Here is a 19,582-nt window from a genome sequence, read left to right on the forward strand (position 1 = left end):
ATAATGATCAAAAATACTACTACACACTTTATACATTTATTTTATTTTATATTTAAATACTAAACATCTTATAATTCTACCTAAATCTTTTCCTTGACACTTCAATTCGAAACCATTGGATTCCATTATCTTTATGATATCATTCTCTTGGTTCATACCTATTTCAAAAACAACAAGACCATTGTCTCTATCCAATATATCTTTATCTACGATTGACTTGGCAATGATCTCATAATCTTTTAATCCATTGTTATCTGCAACCAATGCTGTCTTTGGTTCGAATCTATTAAAATAGCATATTTGTTAACAAATTATATAATCAATCATACATTTTAAATATAACAAACTTAACGTTAGTTATTATTTACTTACAATTTAACAGTTGGATTTAAATTTATATAATCACTATGTGAAATATATGGTGGATTTGAAATGATAAGTTGATATTTCTTGTTATTAGATAATGAAGATAACCAATTTGATTGTATAAATTCGACTCTATTATTAATTATATTATTACTACTATTGTTATCACTACTATTCTGTTTATCAATTGATATACTATTATATTTTGCAATTTCAAGTGCATCCAATGATTGATCTACACCTACACCAGTTGCATTGGGGAATTCATTGAGTAACGATAATAGTAGACAACCGGTGCCAGTACCCAAATCCAATATGTTGGTGGGTGAGAAGTTCTCATATTCTCTGAGCATCACGATTTGATCGATCAGTGTTTCACTATCGGGTCTAGGTATCAAAGTGGATCGATCACATCTAAATTGATGTTTCCAAAAGTATCTATAACCAACTATATATGCAATAGGTTCATCTTTGAATCTTCTACTTATTAATCTATTAGGTAGTAATGTAAAGTAAATTAATTAATTATTTGAAAATAAAATAAAAGTACAAGATATTTTCTACTACTACCACTACTCACTCTGAGAATTGTTGGTATTGTGAATCTGTTAGGTTTAATGTCGGTGGAATACGAGCGTTTGGTTTGAGTTGTAGTACATGTTCAATGAGTATTCGAGAATCTAGTATTGCACTCTCTTTGATATCATTGTTGGTCGACGACTTTAGAAACTTTCTTGAACTATCTAATAATTGCTTAGCATTAAAGTTATTACTATTATTATTATTATTATTAATGAATTTAGTAAATAATGACGAATTGTCGGCAGCAGCTGAGATACTACTTGTTGTTGTTGTTGTTGTTATTCCATTATCGTTATTATTGGAGTTGTTATTGGTATTTTCATTGTTACCAAAACTTTTCTTTGTGCTACAATAACAATTCTTTCTATAAAAATAGTTATTAATGATGCTAATGTTATAGTTGTTGTTTGAATTGATGTTATTATTGATGCTAATGTTAATGTTGTTGCTATTGTTGATTTTTGGCAATGATAATAATCTACTATTTCCAAGGAAGTATTTATATCGATGATGAGACGACAATAATGATGGTGTCAAGTCATGTTGAAGTTGAACTAACACCAATAAATGTTTATTCATTGTAGTGTGTGTTGTTTGCTAATGAAAAACAAAAAAACCGTTTAGTGTTGTTGTTTTTAGTAATGCCAATGACACAAAACTGTTTTAGTGATTCACCAACATATCTGGAGATTTTGATTTTACACTTTTTTTCTGATTTCTCAGTAAGTAAATCAAACAAAATATCAATTTGAAATTTCATTTGCAAATTAATTAATTCTAAACGAGGAAAGGGCAATGATAATAAACTATTAGTAATCAGAATCGCAGCATTTTTGGGAAATCCGACACATTTTTGTATTTCAATTTATTTGTTAAAAAAAAAGGTTAGGTTTACAGTACAGTTCTTCAATCCATGGTATCGGCTCTTTTCAAAAACATGCATGAATCATTATTTTTTTTTTATTGATTTTTTTTTTTGTATCACTTTTTATTGTTTTTATTGTTTTTATTGTAACACAATAATTTGGGAACTCTGAGTTGTTTTAGTTGTCAGACAACAAACAATTTTTTTTTCAAAAAAAAAAAACAAAAAACTAGCCCATGATGATGTAAGATAGCGTTACAACAATCTTAAATTTTAAAATAAAAAAAATAAATTGTTGTTTTATTGACTTTTGAATGACTGAATGTTACCTGATTGATTTTTTTTTGGTTTCTATTTTTTGATTATTTAATATATATATATTTTTCTCATTAATTTTAGTAGTTATAATTTAATCACAATCAATCAAACAATCATTCATAATCAGTTAATTTAAATATTGAATCGTGTTTAATATTCCTCAAAAAATTTAAACATTATAATTTCGTATTTTATTGTTTTGTGTGTGTGTTTGTGGTTATTCATATTAATATTAATTAATAGTGTTTGTTTATTTTGTGGTTAATATTATTTAATTAAATAATAATAATAATTTGCAACATCAACAACAACAACAACACTCTTCTACTCACTATTTCTCTTCACTAAAGTCAAATAAACAATAATAATAACAACTAATAATAATAATAATAATCTATTACGAATCACACAATAATAAAAAAAATATTTGAAATTGACTTTAGACTACACACATATAAAAATAAATACTAGTAAAATAAATATATTTATTATTTTTAATTATTACAAGAAGTGTCGTGTTTATCCATATGTGTGAAAGAGAAAATAAATAATATCAAAATTATTTTATTTTATTATAATTAAAAATAAATATAAATATATATCATTGTTATTTGAATTGATATTGATATTTGATTGATAATATTTAAATTAATATCAATCAAATCAAATCAATTTAATCTTTATCTCTATCCATTTATTTTTATCATTATATCTTTTAGATTTAATTTTATTTATTATAATTCCTACTGCTACTTTTTCAATTAACAGCTTTAAGTATTTAGTATTAGTATAAGTATAAGTATTGGTGTGGTGTTTAGTCTAAAAGTGAAATAATATTATAATACTGCAGTAAATGTCATCATTTGGATTTTGTGTGAATGGAAGTTCACCGGATACCTCTACGGAATACAATGATATATTGGTGCATATGAATGGATTGAGTATAGCACTGGGAGTGGGATTAATCATAGGTGGTGTCATATCAACATTACCACAACACTACAAGATCTTGAAATCTAAATCTGCATCCGGTCTAAGTTATTTATGGCTGTTCCTTGGAAATGTCAATCAATTTTCTGCATGTGTAAATGCATGTATGTAATTATTCAATCGTTCATTCACAAACATAACATTCATACTCTAAATCCAAATTTAAAACTAATACTCTGTTAAATTAATTACTCAATTTTAGTTATGCTTAAATATCCACAAATAGATGCATGTACAAAATTAGGATTTATGAAATGTGGACCATCTATGTTAGCACTCATTCAATTAGTTGCACTTTGGATGTTTACTTTTCCAATGTAATTAATATATACTTTGATAGATATAGATATAGAATGGAATTGTGTTTTACTAATATATTAAATCTTTAGATATATTTTGTATATAATTTTCACACCGAATGATTTAAAGAGGATAAATGCAACAGGTGGAGATATAGTTTGGGCAAGAAGAGAATATAGATTTGGTAAAATATTTTTCGGATTGTTGATAATATTCTTAATGGTGATACCTGCAACGATGGCGGGTCTGTTGTATCAATACGGTCCATGTAAACATCCATCCTACATCTTTGGCTATACAATGGGTATCGTCTCAACCATAGTTACATTCATTCAATGGTCACCACAAATCTATAAAACATGGAGACAAAAGGTAAATAATTAACACTTATTATTATTATTATATTCTTTTACTTTTAATTTTACTTACTTTACTTTACTTTACTTTACTTTACACACTTGTTTATTGGTATTGGTATTAGTCTGGTGGTACATTATCTATTACTATGTTATGGATTCAAGGTCCTGGTACTGTTATCACTATCTACTTTTTGGTGTTTGTTTCACAGGAGAGCGTGTCGACATGGTTGTCCTATGTCAGTGCAGCACTACAGATTTTCATTCTATTGATCATGTTGATTTACTACAAGCACAAGAACAGAGATAATCAAGAGATCGTTACAATCGTCAACGAACCCAACGATCTTATCGACGAAGACCCATCTGCTTCAAGTGCTTCATTCACCAACTACATAGCTGCTCACGAAGATTCACAACCTCTATTAAAGAAGAAACAAGTTACATATGGTTAAATGCACTCTCTTTTCAACCTTATATAACTATATAAAATATATAATTTAGATAATAGATATACATAGATACATAAATAGATATACATATATATTAAAAAAAACAAACAAAACGCATTATATATAACAAAGGCAATAGCAATAGCAACTAACAATAGCAACAACAACAATAATAATAATAATAACAATATATATAATAGAAGGAAAGAGAAATGTATAGACAAAATAGAAATATCCGATTTTTTTAAATAGTAGCATTTAAATATCAATTATTACAACTTAACACAATCAAATCAATCAAATCATCTCGAAACACATGCTTGCTAGCATCCAATTAACTAATCTTGTACAAACAAAATATCAATTTTTTTTTTTCTTTATTATTATCAAAAAAAAATATCATTAAAATTATTTTTTTTATAATAATTAGAAAAGTATTATTCAAAACACAACAATGATTAGAAGTAGATTTCAAGACAATCTAACTTCTTTTTATAATTATCCGAATCTTATTTTTTAATAAAACTTACTTTAAATGTCAAACCAAATTATTGTAATTTTAAATTATTATGTTTTTTGACAATGATTTTGAAGATCGCATTCCGAAAAATAATTGTTAAACCCCAAAATATATTAAACCGTATTCTGAAATGATTTATCATTATTAACAACAATAATAATAAAAATAATAATAATAATAATAATCAAATAAGATATAATATTCAAAGTAAATATATTAAACTATGAGATTAGTAGGATTAATTAGCGGTGGTAAAGATTCCATCTATAATCTATTGGAATGCGTTAGAAATGGACATACTATAGTTGCTTTAGCTCATTTAGTTCCTCCTGTATCTGATCATGGTAAGTAAATATTGCTATAACTATTATTAATATATGTGTATTAATAGTTAATGAATCTACTACTATTATAATACATAAAAATAAATAATTATACTATACAGAGGAAATAGATAGTTATATGTATCAAACAGTTGGTTTCAATGTAATTGAAGCTATTGCCGATGCATTGCAATTGCCATTGACACAAAGAACTATTGTTGGTAAACCAAAGTCACAAGATGAAATCTATAGAATTACAGATAACGACGAGGTAGAGGATCTCTACCAATTGTTGGCCGACGTAAAATCTAAACATCCAGATGTTCAAGGTGTTGCAAGTGGTGCTATTCTATCGACCTATCAAAGAATTAGAGTTGAAAATGTGTAAGTTAAAACAATAACAATAACAATATTGTTGATACTAATACAGTAAAAACTAATCTCAAACATTAATGTTTACTATAATGCAGTTCATCTAGATTAGGATTAACAAGTTATTGTTATCTCTGGAAGAGAGATCAAGATGAGCTACTTGGTGATATGATAGAGAGTAAGATGAATGCAATTCTAATCAAGGTTGCATCGATGGGACTCGAGCCAAAGAAACATCTATTGAAAACGATCGAAGAGTTGTATCCCGCTCTGAGGAAATTGAATCAACTCTACGGTGTCAATATCTGTGGTGAAGGTGGTGAATATGAGTCATTGGTATTGGATTGTCCACTATTTAAAAAGAGAATACAATTGTAATTATCTATATATATATCTTGTGCAATTAATAATAATCATATTAATTTCGTTATTATTATTATTATTATTATTGTTATACATAAATTTAGAGATGAAACCAATATGAAAATACATGCAGACGATGCATTTGCACAGGTTGCTTTCATTTCAATCGTAAAGTTTTCATTGGTGGAAAAGTCACCGGAGGAGTTGGAGGAGCAGAAACAATATCTACTTCCATTGAACGATGCTACTTCATTGAGAAACAGATGGTCATATTTATTCGCTGAAATCGATACAACTTCAACAAAAGATCTATTACCATATGTACCAAGTTCTGCAACCTGTAAATTGCAAGAAGATTCAAATACAACGGCTGGCAGCGGTTCTTCAGAGAATGTTTATAACACATTACAGCTAATTGAATCGAAATCAACTGGATTCTTTGTGATTCCTTCTTATTCGCCAGTCAGTAGTTCCGAGCTACCAAAGTCACCATCCGTATGTTTGGATATCATGTTACACCAACTCACCACATTGTTGGCACAGAACAGCTTGGATATGGAGAGTTTGCTCTATGTTAATCTGCATGTCAGTGACCTGGCCAATGAATTTGGAAATATCAACAAAGTGTACTACAAGTATTTCAAAGAGAATCCAGCTGCTCGTGCTTGTTTGCAAACCACTCTACCAAAAGGTCAATCAGTGATGTTTGATATCATCGGTTGTAGACAGCCAAAGAAAAACCTACATGTCCAATCGATCTCGAATTGGGCACCTGCTTGTATCGGTCCGTATTCACAGGCAACGTTTGTCAATGGTTTGGTTTTCATGGCTGGTCAAATCGGTTTGATTCCAGGTACTTTGACTATGGTTCCCAGTGGTGTAGAGTCGGAACTCCAACAGATCCTAGTTAATCTCGTTAGTGTTTTCGATTCGGTTCCATCATCGCTGGAAAACACTCTACATGTAACCATCTTCCTCAAGGATATCAAACATTCCAACTTGGTAAGCCACTATCTAAAACAAGTGTTCAAACGCAACAAAGTCATGCCATTGTTTTTAATGGTGGAAGCCGAAGCAATGCCAAGAGATGCACATATCGAGTTGTTGTTACTCAATGAAATGAAACCTGGTGATGATGATGAAGAAGAACAACAACAGAATCAATTGAATCATTTCACAACTGACAAACACTTCCACGATACACAAAGAGGAATATTGACAGGCTATAACTCCTTGGTTACAACAAGCGTTGGACATTCGACATTATTAAACTTCTTCCTCTCACTTGAAGATCTCAATCATCAAGACAACTTGTTTACACCACAGTTCCTTGCTGACTACTATTGTTCTTCTCTATCGGATGTTTTAATCTCAACCATCTCAAAAATGAGACCATCCAATATTATCTATCTAAAGATCTATCATATCAGTTCACTTTCTTCAATTCAAAAAGGTAAGTAGTAATAATAATTATAAAATTCGAAAATTGGTTATGAAAAGAAAAACGACTAATTATTATAATTTTATTATTTTTAGATATTAAAGATAAATTATGTAAATCACTTGGAAATATTCCAATTAGTTTTGTAATGGTTAATCGTTTATATGTTGAAGAGAATCCACATAATATCATTATAAACACAGAGATTATGGTATCAAATAAATAATAAAATGTGGAAGAAAGTTAACTATTTTATAGATATATATTGATTTTATTTATAATGTTAATATATGAATTATAATAAAATGAATGATAAGACTGAAATCAACAAGATTGTCAATTTCATGAATGGTGTGGTAATCGATGAGAATGATCCTGAATCAGAACCTGAACCGGTTGTAGAGGTGGTAGTGTTTGGACCTGTTGTGGTACTGGTGGTTGGATCTGGGAAACAAGTTGGAGCAGCATTGTTGGTGTTTGGATTGAATTTGGTTGCTGGAATATTACCGTTCTCTCTTAGACCAATGACACAGGTTGCCATGATAGAACCATCGTAGGTTGGGCTGGTAGTGTATGGCTTCGATCTAATGACGATGGAACGACCAAGAAGGTTTGGAATACTGTCAAAGTATCCGATGTATGGTGTTGTCCAGTTGTAATAGGCAACATCGTTGTAATAAACACAGATGTTTCCGAGATCACCATAAAGACGAGTATTATTGGTTGGAAGACCGTGAGTCTGATTGGAAAGTCCCCAAACTCCACCAGTTGAGCTTCCATCGGCAGTCAAACTGTCACCGAATTGGTTGATCGAAATACCTATTTGACCATCGGTTCCATTTACCATGGCAATGATATTAAGTCCCATTGGTTGGTTCGATCCAATAATGATATTCTTGATTTCAGTGATGAGAACGGTACCGTTTACCAATGGATAGGCAGCAGTTGGTTGGAGGTAACAAACAGCACCATTTTGGATACCATTGTTTGGGATTTCACTGATGGCAGCATAGTTGGTTGATTCATTCAACGAAGCCATTGGGGAAGTTGAAGGAATGAATTGTGGATTACCAATTCCCAAAACACATTGTGCAATAATATAGTTGCTATCGAATGGAGATGTCGAAAGGGAAAATATTCTACCGACAACAGATTTTAATCCTGGACTCAAATTAAACATTGGAGTGGTGAAGGTTTGAGTCCAATTCATAGAGGTGGTTGTAAAAGTGGTTGAGCCAAGACATCCTGGAACTGTGCAATTATATTCATCATTGGGATTGTAACCGAAAACTGGGTTATTGGTATTCAACAAATTACCATATTGTCTGACTGTGGCATAAACGGTAGAAGAAACATTTTGGAATCCAGATGCAACAACTTGAACAGTATATTTTTCAGAAGAAGCTCCTGACTATAATTTAATAATAAGATATAAATTAAAATTTAAGCAGAATTTTACTATTGGTTTTTTAATACTTACATAATTTGAGATTAAAACATATCCATTAATATTGTTAGAACCAACCGATTGAAGTTGACAGGAGGAATATTCAATTGGCTGTTGACATTGTCCCAGATTGACAAAAATAATATTGATAACAATGAATAGTAAGAGTGAAGATGAAATAATTTTCATTTTTTGATTTTTGTTTTGGTTTCTGATTTGAAATGATGAATATCACAAGCAAATTCAAGTGTATTTATAGGTTTTAGTAAAGATAACTTTTTTTTTAAAAAAATCAGAAAGTGATTTAAAAAAAAAAAAAAAAGATTTTTAATCTTTGGTTGGTATTCAAAAAAATCTGGCCTTGACCCCAGAATATTTAGTTTAATTTTTAAATTCGTGAGACATAACGAAACTGCTAAATTAAAAACAATAGTTTTTTTTTTTTTTGATGTCTTGTCTTTCTGAAAAACTAAAAAATATAAATTTTATTATTAAATATCAAAAGGGTTATATATTGAATCTCTTTTTGGTCTTTTTCATTATTTGATTTCAAGTCTTTGGCTAATTTAGCTATAATTTGCGATATAGAAATAACAATTGTTACCAAGATAAAAATAACAAAAAATTTGAGTTTAAAAAAAAAAATCTTCATCTTCAGGTGGATACAAGATTCTTTTATATGATTATTTTAACAAAATAAACTCGAAAAAAAAAAATATAACTAGAGCAAATATCACTTTTTTGATTTTGTTAAAAAATAATCTTTAATGGGTTTTATCCTTTTTTTTTGGGGAGGAGATACTTTGAAATAATCCTGGTAATCAAAAAAAACTAATAAAAATAAAATAAATAATAAAAAATAAAAATAATTAAAAATGTGTTATTTCATTTTATAGGTTTGTTTATTTATGCAATATTTTTGCAAAATGAACATAAAAGCGATGCAAAATTTTTTCATTTTTTGGGGGGAGGGATAAAATGAAACACAAATATTAGAATAAAATAATAGATAAAACCGAAAGAATAACAGTTATCTTGATTATTGGAGTTGTGATTGATGAGAATGATCCTGAGTCATGACTAGAGGTAGAGTTGTTGTCACCACTTGATGTTGTATTGGTATCTGGAGTTGGTAAGCAAGTTGGTGGAGCATTGTAAATGTTTACTTGTAAGTTGGTTGAAGGAATGGCTGTACCTTCTCTCAATCCAATGATACAAGTTGCCATGATGGATCCAGAGTAGGTTGGATTGGCAGTGTATAGTTGTGATCTGACGACGATCGAACGACCAAGAAGATTTGGAATAGTGTCAAAGTAACCGATGTATGGTGTTGTCCAATTGTAAGTTGCGACATCGTTGTAGTACATACAGATATTTCCAATGTCACCGTAGAGACGAGTGTTATTAGAGGCAAGACCGTGAGTTTGGTTGGCAAGTCCCCAAATATCACCACAAGAACTTCCGTCGTCGGTCATTGCATCACCGAATTGGTTGATTGAAATTCCTAGAGCTGGTTTAGTATTTGGTGCTCCATTTACCCATGCAATGATATTGATTCCATTTCCTCTTTTCGATCCTTCTTTGGCACTCTTGACTTCAGTGATGAGAATACTTCCATTAACAGTTGGGAAGTCTTTGGTTGGTTGGAGGTAACAGACTGCACCATTCTCAATAGCATTTCCTTCGATGTCACTGATGGCAGCTTGGTTAGTGGCATCCTTTACCGCAATCAAAGGGGAGTCAGCTGGAATGAATTTTGGATTACCAATTCCCAAAACACATTGAGCAATAATGTCTTTAGGATCGGATTCCGAAGTGGAAATAGCGAAGGTTCTTCCAATGATTGACTTTAAACCTGGGCTCAAATTGAAGAGACCATTGGTAAAGTCGGCAGTCCAATCGATTTCAGAGGCTTTAACATCAGCAGAACCAATACAACCTGGTGCGGTGGCACAATCGTATGGATTTTTACCGTCAAAACCGAAAACTGGATTCGCAGTGTTTTGTAGATCACCATACTGTCTAACGGTAGCAAATACACTAGTGGCCTGAGCATCCAATCCAGATGCAACCAAATAAACATTGTATAGCTTTGTAGAAGTTCCAGACTAAAGACAGAAAATAAATTAATATTATTATTTATTCTTTATTGTTGTTTATTTATTTTTTATTTTTATTTTAATAATAATACTTACATAGTCTGAGAATAAAACATAACCATTAATTTTGTTTGTACCGATTGATTGGAGTTGACATGATGCATACTCAATTTTATCAGGTACTTGACCTTGTACAATACCAAGTATAATAAGGTTGATTAAAAAGATAAGAGATAAAATATGTGTGATATTCATTGTTTGTTTGAATTAAAAATGAATAATAGGAACTATCCTTATTCATTTATATAGTGGTAAATAATGTGGTCATTGAATTATTATAATATATTAAAAATTAAATAAAATAAAAAAACTAGACTAAAAGTGTCAACATTATTTATATATTTAATATAAGATTTGATGTGATTGAAAACCGAAATCAGAAACAGATCTGTAAAAAAATCGAAAAATCGGAAAAACTTTAATTTAAAATTTGGTTTGATCTCAGTTTTAATATAAATACCGTTGAAAAAAATGCTAAAACCTTGCGGGTTATTCAAATCCAGTTTTTCGTTTTCAAGGTAGATCCCAATGGAAATCTTATTTAGACGGTCCACATAATTTTATAATAACTATATACCAAAATTGGTAATCTTGTGATTGTGAGAAATATTTTGATTTTCGAAATCCCAAACTATTATTATTAATAATATTTTCCCCATTTTTTTTTGAAATCATGATTTCAAAGGCAAATCAATACTAAATAGACTAAACCTGTTTCATTATATTTAAATAATCTTTATAATAAAATAAATATAAATATTGAAATGAATTATAAATATTTGAAAAAATAAATAATAAAATAAAAATTAAAAATAAAAATATTTAAATCCCAAACATACCTTTGATTTTCGAGCTTACAAGTTTCCACAGTTTTAAAATATTATTAAAAATAAAATATTTTTTTTAATTTAAAAATCTTGGTTCTGAATTTTTTAATTATTTTATTAACTTAATAATAAAATGTCGTAAAAAATCTAGATGATCTGGATTTTTTATTTTTGTTTGCTATTTTTTTGTGGTTTTTGCAGAGATGAGGTGTGCGCATTATTAAAAATTAATAAAATTTATTAAAGACTCAATAATTTGATTTAATAAAAAGTATCTTTAAAACACACACTAACCAACAACAACTTGTCGATTTAGATTAATGTGTTTTCAGATACGAAAATATCATCTACCCAACCATCAACCATCCATCAATCAACCAACCATCAACACTATAGTTGCGGTTGCTGCTGCAGTTGTTGTTTGTTGTTGAAGTTGTGTTGACTCGTTAAAGTAATAAACTAATAACTATAATTATAATTATAACTTTATTATATATATATATAAATTTTATATTTTGTTTTTCAATTAAATTTTTTATTATTTTTTAATATTATAATATAAATCTTATCATGAGTTCATTAGATGTCATTGATATAGATTACGATCAAGACAACTCATTGATTGCACTCAATCTACTACATACAATCAAATCACATAATCAGAGCAACTACAACAACAACAACACCAGCAATAACATTGTACATAATAATCATAGTGGTGAAGATGAAGATAAAAGTTATTTAACTATTTTCCTATCGAAAAGAAAATGTAAACAATCAAAAGATATCTCTGGTTTAATTACAATATTAAAGGTAATAATAAAAACAATAACGTTAACAATGATAATCTCAAATGACTAATAATAATAATAATTAAAAAAAATAGAATCAATTGGTTGAGACTGTTGAAGAATTAAACAAATTCCTTGATACTCATGAAAACGATTCACAACAACTACAGGCCAAACATTACCAACAATGGGTTGATATTCACGATAAAATATCAAAAGATCAATTGTCAAATTCTATTTATTTGACAATACCAAATTTATTGAACAACAACCACAATAAAACTAATAACAACAACAATAATAATAATAACCACACTAAGACAACTAATAGCAATAGCAATAGTAAAATCAACAATCCTATTCATGTAAATATTAAAATAGAACAAAAAGAACAAACAATACTTCATCAAAAACAAGAAAAAGAAGAAGAAGAAGAACAAGAACAGCAACAACAAAAAGTAGAGGAACAACAGCAGAAAGAAGAAAAAGAGAATAATCATTATATAAAAGAAAATAGTAATGAGAATAATAAAGATAATAATAATAATGTAAATGATATTAAAACAACATGTATATCACCTGATATTTCAAATAGCGATAATAGTAGTAGTAATCTAAAGGAAAAAGAGAAAGAGAAAGAGATACTGGAGTCAAAAGATTCAATTAAATATCAATTACAACAGCAACAACAACAACAACAATTACAAAGGAAAGATCAAACAAAATCAGCTATTTGGACATCAACTAAACCTGTAGATAAGAAATCATCTGTATTCTTTAGAAATAATAGATACAGTGAATCTGTAAATCCAAAATTGATACCAACAAATAACAATAACAATAGCAACAACAACCATAATAATAATAATATTATTAGTGGTAGTTTAATAGTTGGATCATTATCAATGAATCATGATAAAGTAAATTTGAACGCAAATTCAATTTCAAATTCTTATACTCCAAAAACAATTGGATCACCCATTACCAAGAGAAAAGTATTGAAATCGTTCATCTACAACAAGTTGGACTACGATCATTGCGAATCGAAATACGATGATTCTTCGGAGGAATCAGAGATACCCTATATGGAAACGAACTGGGATACATCGGTGGTTGTTCTGCTGCCTTGTAGACATTCAATCAAAGTGCCATCCTCCGCCAACTCGACGATAGAGTCGATACTGCGACTGACCTACGCCAGTGCCAAGATGCAAGGTCATCGCATCATCTCTGACTTTGATGCGTACATCTTTCAGCTGGACAACCAATACGAATTGATTCTCGATAAGGATACACAGTTGCGCTCACTTGTGCAATCGCAGCGACTGACACAGGTGCGTCTCGAGCTCATAGAGAAGGATCACCAGTGTAAGGAGCGGCTGGTCGATTTGGATCCGACGGCAATCTCGATCAACGGACGTCCTACGCTGTGGAAATCACACATCGAGGAAGTACTCCGTTTCAACACGAAACTGAGGAAGCTCGCCAAACTCTGTGGCGACGCCAACTCTACTTCGGCGGTGGCGGACTGCGCGCGTCTCACTCCATATCCACCACCTCAAACTATACCGGAGAACTTTATCATTAAGGTACACCTTCCCAATCAAACAAAGACACTCCGCTGCAGTAGGAATCACACTGCTCAGACGCTAATGTCGATAGTCTCTGAGAAGGTAAAGACTGCCGCTATCAATCCTCAACGCTGGCGTTTCCTTCTCACTGGAATCAACCAGTATATTAGTCCAGACGTGCCGTTGTTGTCGGTGGAGTACGTCGTGGAGCGAATCAAGAGAACCGGTGAGATTGAACTGACGATGAAAGAGATTGAGACTGCCAACATTAGGAAATCCGATATCTTTAGACGCAACAACTATCACGATAAACCATCGCAGATCCTCTCGGTCATTTTGAAACCAAACAAATGCCAACCCGCTAAAATAAGAAGGATTACCAATGTCGGATCCTCTCCGACAGGCGTCAATCATCCGAGTGCCAGAATCGCCGATAATCTGATGTTGTCGGATTGCGAATCCGACTCTGACACTGTCTCTGCCTACGATGTCAAGGAGCACTTTAAGGTGAGGATTCTCCATGCGCACGACATTGACCCGTCGATTGCGAAATCACACTTTGGAACCGACCAGAACATTCAGGTGTACATTGAAGTCGGAATCTACTTTGGCGGTGAGTTGATCGCACCGCTTGGAACATCGAGTGGCGTCAACTACCAGGAGACAGTGGTCTGGAACGATTGGATCACCATCCCCATCCCAATATCGTCGATTCCAAAGGGATCGCGTGTTTGCTTCGGTCTGAACACACGATACAAAGACAGTCATTTCAACATTGGTTGGGTCGGTCATCGACTCTACGATTCACTGGACATCTTCAACACCTCGACGCCCTACTCGCTGCTGATGTGGCCTGGAAAAGTCAATCCAATCGGAACGTGCGTCGATAATATCCAATCAAAGAAACAGACAATCATTCTTGCATTCGAATTCCACGACTATGTTTCACCGCTGAACATTCACTATCCCGATATTCTCACCAATCTCAAAACGAAAGACGACGATGCCATTCTCTCGATAACCATTGACGACCAAGAAAAAGTAAACTATATCAACAAACAAGATCCGCTCTATACTCTGTCGGACGAGGAGAAAGCGCTGGTTTGGCGGTGTCGATACTACTGCCAGACCGTGCCAACCACGCTGCCAAAGCTGTTACAATCACTCCAATGGACCAATCCCGAGCATCTCAGTGAGATGTTTAGATTCCTCAAGAACTGGCCAATCATCGAACCGATCGAATCGCTGGAGCTGCTCGATCCAAAGTTTGCCGACTGCGTAGAGATTCGTGAGTACGTAGTGAAGTGTCTGGATGCCATGACAGACTATGAACTTGAACTCTATATGCTCCAACTGGTACAGGCTCTCAAGCACGATATATTTCACGGATCGGTACTCAGTCTCTTCCTGCTCGGTAGAGTCTTCCAGAATCCTGCGGTATTGGCCCACCCATTCTTTTGGCATCTCCGCGCAGACATTGACAACCAAGAGGTGAGCGAAAAATTCCGACTGCTCATTGTTGCACTCCTCAGATTCAACACTCACCTCGCTGAAACATTCTCCAAGGAAATACAATCACTCAAGGTATTGGAGAATCTTTCCAGGCTGATAAAAGATATTCCATTTGAGAAACGTAGAACATTTATTGAAGAACATCTACGTGATATTAAAGGAGCAAATAACTTTAGAATTCCATTTGACCCAAGGTATGAATATACTACAACTATTTTCTTTGAAAATTATTGATTGATTTTCAGAAAAACAATTAACTAACTAGTTATTTTATCCATTGTTGTTTAAACAGTATTTATGTAACAGACATAATTCCAGAGAAATGTAAAGCAATGGATTCAGCAAAAGCACCACTTTGGATTGTATATAAGAATAGAGATTTGAATGCCAATCATTTCCAAATGATAGTAAAGACGGGAGATGATCTAAGACAAGATATTTTAACACTTCAACTGTTAAAGCTGATGGATCACATGTGGAAGTCTGAAGGTTTAGATCTCCACATGACTATATACCGTTGTCTAGCAACTGGACTTGGTACAGGATTAATTGAAGTTGTAAACAATTCAGAAACAGCTGCAAGAATTCAATCTGTAAATATTATAATATCAACATGTTAACAACACAACTCTATTTTATAAACTCATTCATTAATATTATTTATTATACCTTTTTTTTTTTTTTCTAGGCTGCTGGTGGTATGACAGGAGTATTCAAACAAACACCGATTGCAAATTGGTTGAAGAATCAAAACATTACAGAGAATACATATCGAGCTGCTGTCACTAAATTTACACTGTCATGTGCTGGCTACTGTGTTGCCACCTATGTTTTGGGTATTGGTGATAGACACAACGATAACATAATGATTGATAAATTTGGACATCTCTTCCATATTGACTTTGGTCATTTCCTTGGAAATTTCAAGACGTTTGCAGGATTCCAACGTGAGAAAGCACCATTTGTTCTTACACCCGACTTTGTCTTTGTCATTGGTAAAGATTCTCCTAACTTTGATTTCTTTGTAGAGACATGTTGTAAAGCTTACAATATCCTCAGAAAGAATTCACATATTTTCTTTAATATGTTTGAATTGGTAAGTTTTGGTGCTGCTTTTTCTATTCATTAATATTTATAGATCGATATTAATTATTAATTATTATTATATCTGTATTATTTATAGATGTTATCAACAGGTATTCCAGAATTAAGAAGTGAAAGTGATATTCTTTATTTAAGAGATAAGTTTAGAACGGATTTAACGGATGAAGAAGCATCGGAAAGATTCATAAAACTCATTCACGAGAGTATCAACACTCTGACGACACAAATCAATTTTGCAATACATATAATGGCACATAGAAAAGCAATAGCGATCGATAAGAAAACCGGTGACTCATCAAGAGAATAAATCATACTCTTCTAGATGAAACATCAGGGTTCATACAGCTAACTACTCAACTCCCACTCCCAACGATAAACTTGTTCAAAAAGGATCAATGTAAATATGATCATTACTGATTGATTTTAATAAACTATCAATCATACCTAGATTGATAATATTTTATTTATTATTTATTCACCATGAACGAACTTTTGCATTCCAGTAAAGAATTGTTCTTTTCCTGCCTCTGGATTTACATGAATTGATTTAAGATCTAAATTTAATTTATAATAAATATTATTATATGAATGTAATTAATAAATATATTTTTTGATATACAAATTAAAATATTGTAAATAATACATACTTGGATCTTGTTGTTGTTGCTGTTGTTGTTTGTTCTTCTTGTTCTTCTTTTTATTCTTCTTCTTTCCTTCATTATTTTTATTCTCAAGATTATCTTCTTTCATGTCCAACTCCTCTTTTTCTTTTAACATTTCATCCTTCAAGATACAATCATCCTTTGACTCCATCTTTTGATCATTGTCTTTCTCTAAATCCACCTTTGTGTTCTTGCAATCCTTCAAGTCCTTACAATCCTTTTGATTCACAACTTTTCCATCTTTGAAAACATAGGTAGTAGTCTCCTCCGATGAAAATGTATAAACATCTACTCCATTCTCACAAGAACGTTGTTGAGGTTTCAATAACTTTGTTTCATTTGAACTCATTGTTGTTTCTAAAAAAATAATAAAAACATAAAAATATTTAATATAATTAATATTAATATCTTTTAATAATTAAATAATAATTAAATGTTTAGTAAACTTACTTTGTAAATTAATTTTTCAAAAATATAAATAAAAATAAATAATTGTTGTTTTTTTTTTTTGTTTAAAGATAATAATTACTAATATTATTTGTTATTACTATTCTATTTGGTCTGAAAAAAATAAAGTCTTTATAAAAAATATTCTTTAAACTATAAAACACCAATATATTATTATTTTAATTTTTGTAGATCTAAAAAAGAGTATTTGGACATTAATGATTACCACTTTTAGTAAATATTAATTTTTCATATACTTTTTAAAGAAAAAATTACCACACTTTTTTTAAAAATGTTTACTTTTTTTTAAAATATAAAATATAATAATAAATAATAAATTCATTTAATTAAAAAAATATTAATTTTAACTTATTTATTCTCAAACCTTATTTAAATAAGCTAAGAGATGGTCTGTGAAAGTACGAGCATGTTGAACATGAGCAAAATGACCACCAGGAATTAATTCTACAAGATGTTTTGGAAAGTAATTCGAAATGGTAGTATTGTGTGGTTCTTTTAGGTAGTGGCTATCTTGACCACCTATAAACAATACATCTTTCTCAAATTTGGGTGTTGTTGGTAGTAGCATCGATGTTGCCATTCCAGCTACATCAACACCACCACCACAATGCTCATCTAACAATAAATTATAATTATATTTCTCTGCAATCTTTTTATCTGTTGGGAATCCTAACATTTCATCTTGATTCTCGTATAATGTCTAGATTTTGATATAGTTGAATTAGTTAGTTAGATAGATCTATCTAAATATATATATTGTTGTCCACAATTATAAACAACTTACTTTTAAATTAACTCTCCACTTAAATTTGCTGTTTTCTGGTTCTTTATTCTCTATTAAATTATTTAATAGATATAATCTGTTACCTTTATCCAAGTTGTATGACTCCAATACTTGTTCGATCTTTGATTTTGTTGTGTCGCTTTTGTTGAATATCTCGGTTGCTTGGAGCATCGCCTCAAACTTTGAATTGTGATTGTGTATTCCAACGTAGGAAGTGGGTGCAACGTCTACACAAACCAAACCATCGACATCGTTCTTGTGTCTCAGACTGTAGAGCATAGAAACCTTACCACCGAGCGAATGACCAACCAACACCAACGATGCATTCTCATTGTATTTTCTCTTCAATATATCGTTCTCCCGAAGAAAAACTGTTAGATCATCAACTAAATCGTCTAACTTCATCGTAGACGCATGCATAGAGTTTCCATGATTTCTTAAATCTAATGAATATAACTTTGTTGTAATAAAATAATAATAATAATAATAGTTAGAACTGATTTTGTCTTTTTATTATCAAGAAGAATAAAACCTATATATACATACCTCTAAGTTATTATATTTCGATTCTTTTGCACGTGACTCTAATAAACGATTTGATATCCTCCAATTCTCGTTTGAACCAAACAGACCGTGTAGAAATAAAACTATTTGTGTATTTGATGCATTGCTTCTAGAATTGTTACCATAAGGACTTGCACTAATAAAACTACTATTTGTTTGAATAGATCTCCTAACAAAGTTCATCATATTAAAGCTATAACAACAAGTAATATATTACATAAAGTAAATCAAATGATTGCAATTTTGAAAAAACTCATTACAAAAAAAAAAAATAATAATAATAATTTAAAAAAATGTTTATTAATAGATTGTCATATGACTAATTATAAAATTATAATAAAATATAATTAATATCAAAAACTTAATAAAAGTAACAATTAAAAGTGTTTAAGAATATTAAAGTAAAAAAAAATAAAACAAAATAAAATAACCTCATATGATCTTT

The 19,582-nt window shown here is 30.8% G+C and overlaps 7 protein-coding genes across 7 annotated transcripts; 3 read left to right on the top strand and 4 right to left on the bottom strand.

The window, feature by feature from the left end:
* Nucleotides 1-36: 36 nt before the first annotated feature.
* PPL_11794 (N5-glutamine methyltransferase family protein) lies at nt 37-1,527 on the bottom strand (the record flags this gene model as incomplete). The annotated part of the gene is made up of 3 exons (XM_020582542.1): nt 37-283; nt 373-858; nt 947-1,527. The coding sequence occupies 3 exons, from the start codon at nt 1,525-1,527 to the stop codon at nt 37-39; spliced, it is 1,314 nt and encodes a 437-aa protein (XP_020426896.1).
* Nucleotides 1,528-2,984: 1,457 nt separating this feature from the next.
* Nucleotides 2,985-4,232, top strand: PPL_11795 (PQ-loop repeat-containing protein; the record flags this gene model as incomplete). Its single annotated transcript, XM_020582543.1, has 4 exons — nt 2,985-3,225; nt 3,324-3,438; nt 3,511-3,793; nt 3,903-4,232. The coding sequence occupies 4 exons, from the start codon at nt 2,985-2,987 to the stop codon at nt 4,230-4,232; spliced, it is 969 nt and encodes a 322-aa protein (XP_020426897.1).
* A 740-nt stretch (nt 4,233-4,972) lies between these two features.
* PPL_11796 (endoribonuclease L-PSP domain-containing protein) lies at nt 4,973-7,474 on the top strand (the record flags this gene model as incomplete). The annotated part of the gene is made up of 6 exons (XM_020582544.1): nt 4,973-5,093; nt 5,195-5,456; nt 5,543-5,818; nt 5,912-6,302; nt 6,456-7,260; nt 7,344-7,474. 6 exons carry the CDS (start codon nt 4,973-4,975, stop codon nt 7,472-7,474), a joined length of 1,986 nt encoding a protein of 661 aa, XP_020426898.1.
* A 69-nt stretch (nt 7,475-7,543) lies between these two features.
* PPL_11797 (uncharacterized protein) lies at nt 7,544-8,884 on the bottom strand (the record flags this gene model as incomplete). The annotated part of the gene is made up of 2 exons (XM_020582545.1): nt 7,544-8,659; nt 8,729-8,884. 2 exons carry the CDS (start codon nt 8,882-8,884, stop codon nt 7,544-7,546), a joined length of 1,272 nt encoding a protein of 423 aa, XP_020426899.1.
* An 803-nt stretch (nt 8,885-9,687) lies between these two features.
* On the bottom strand, nt 9,688-11,049 carry PPL_11798 (uncharacterized protein; the record flags this gene model as incomplete). The annotated part of the gene is made up of 2 exons (XM_020582546.1): nt 9,688-10,803; nt 10,891-11,049. The coding sequence occupies 2 exons, from the start codon at nt 11,047-11,049 to the stop codon at nt 9,688-9,690; spliced, it is 1,275 nt and encodes a 424-aa protein (XP_020426900.1).
* A 1,202-nt stretch (nt 11,050-12,251) lies between these two features.
* Nucleotides 12,252-16,966, top strand: PPL_11799 (uncharacterized protein; the record flags this gene model as incomplete). Its single annotated transcript, XM_020582547.1, has 8 exons — nt 12,252-12,494; nt 12,568-13,392; nt 14,146-14,550; nt 14,953-15,335; nt 15,576-15,749; nt 15,848-16,148; nt 16,244-16,651; nt 16,739-16,966. The coding sequence occupies 8 exons, from the start codon at nt 12,252-12,254 to the stop codon at nt 16,964-16,966; spliced, it is 2,967 nt and encodes a 988-aa protein (XP_020426901.1).
* Nucleotides 16,967-17,130: 164 nt separating this feature from the next.
* PPL_11800 (uncharacterized protein) lies at nt 17,131-19,323 on the bottom strand (the record flags this gene model as incomplete). Its single annotated transcript, XM_020582548.1, has 7 exons — nt 17,131-17,213; nt 17,307-17,678; nt 17,851-17,882; nt 18,026-18,048; nt 18,154-18,489; nt 18,574-19,029; nt 19,120-19,323. 7 exons carry the CDS (start codon nt 19,321-19,323, stop codon nt 17,131-17,133), a joined length of 1,506 nt encoding a protein of 501 aa, XP_020426902.1.
* Between the last annotated feature and the right edge of the window lie 259 nt (nt 19,324-19,582).

The sequence above is a fragment of the Heterostelium album genome, assembly GCF_000004825.1.
Source record: "Heterostelium album PN500 unplaced genomic scaffold PPL_contig26, whole genome shotgun sequence".
Classification (NCBI taxonomy): domain Eukaryota; phylum Evosea; class Eumycetozoa; order Acytosteliales; family Acytosteliaceae; genus Heterostelium; species Heterostelium album.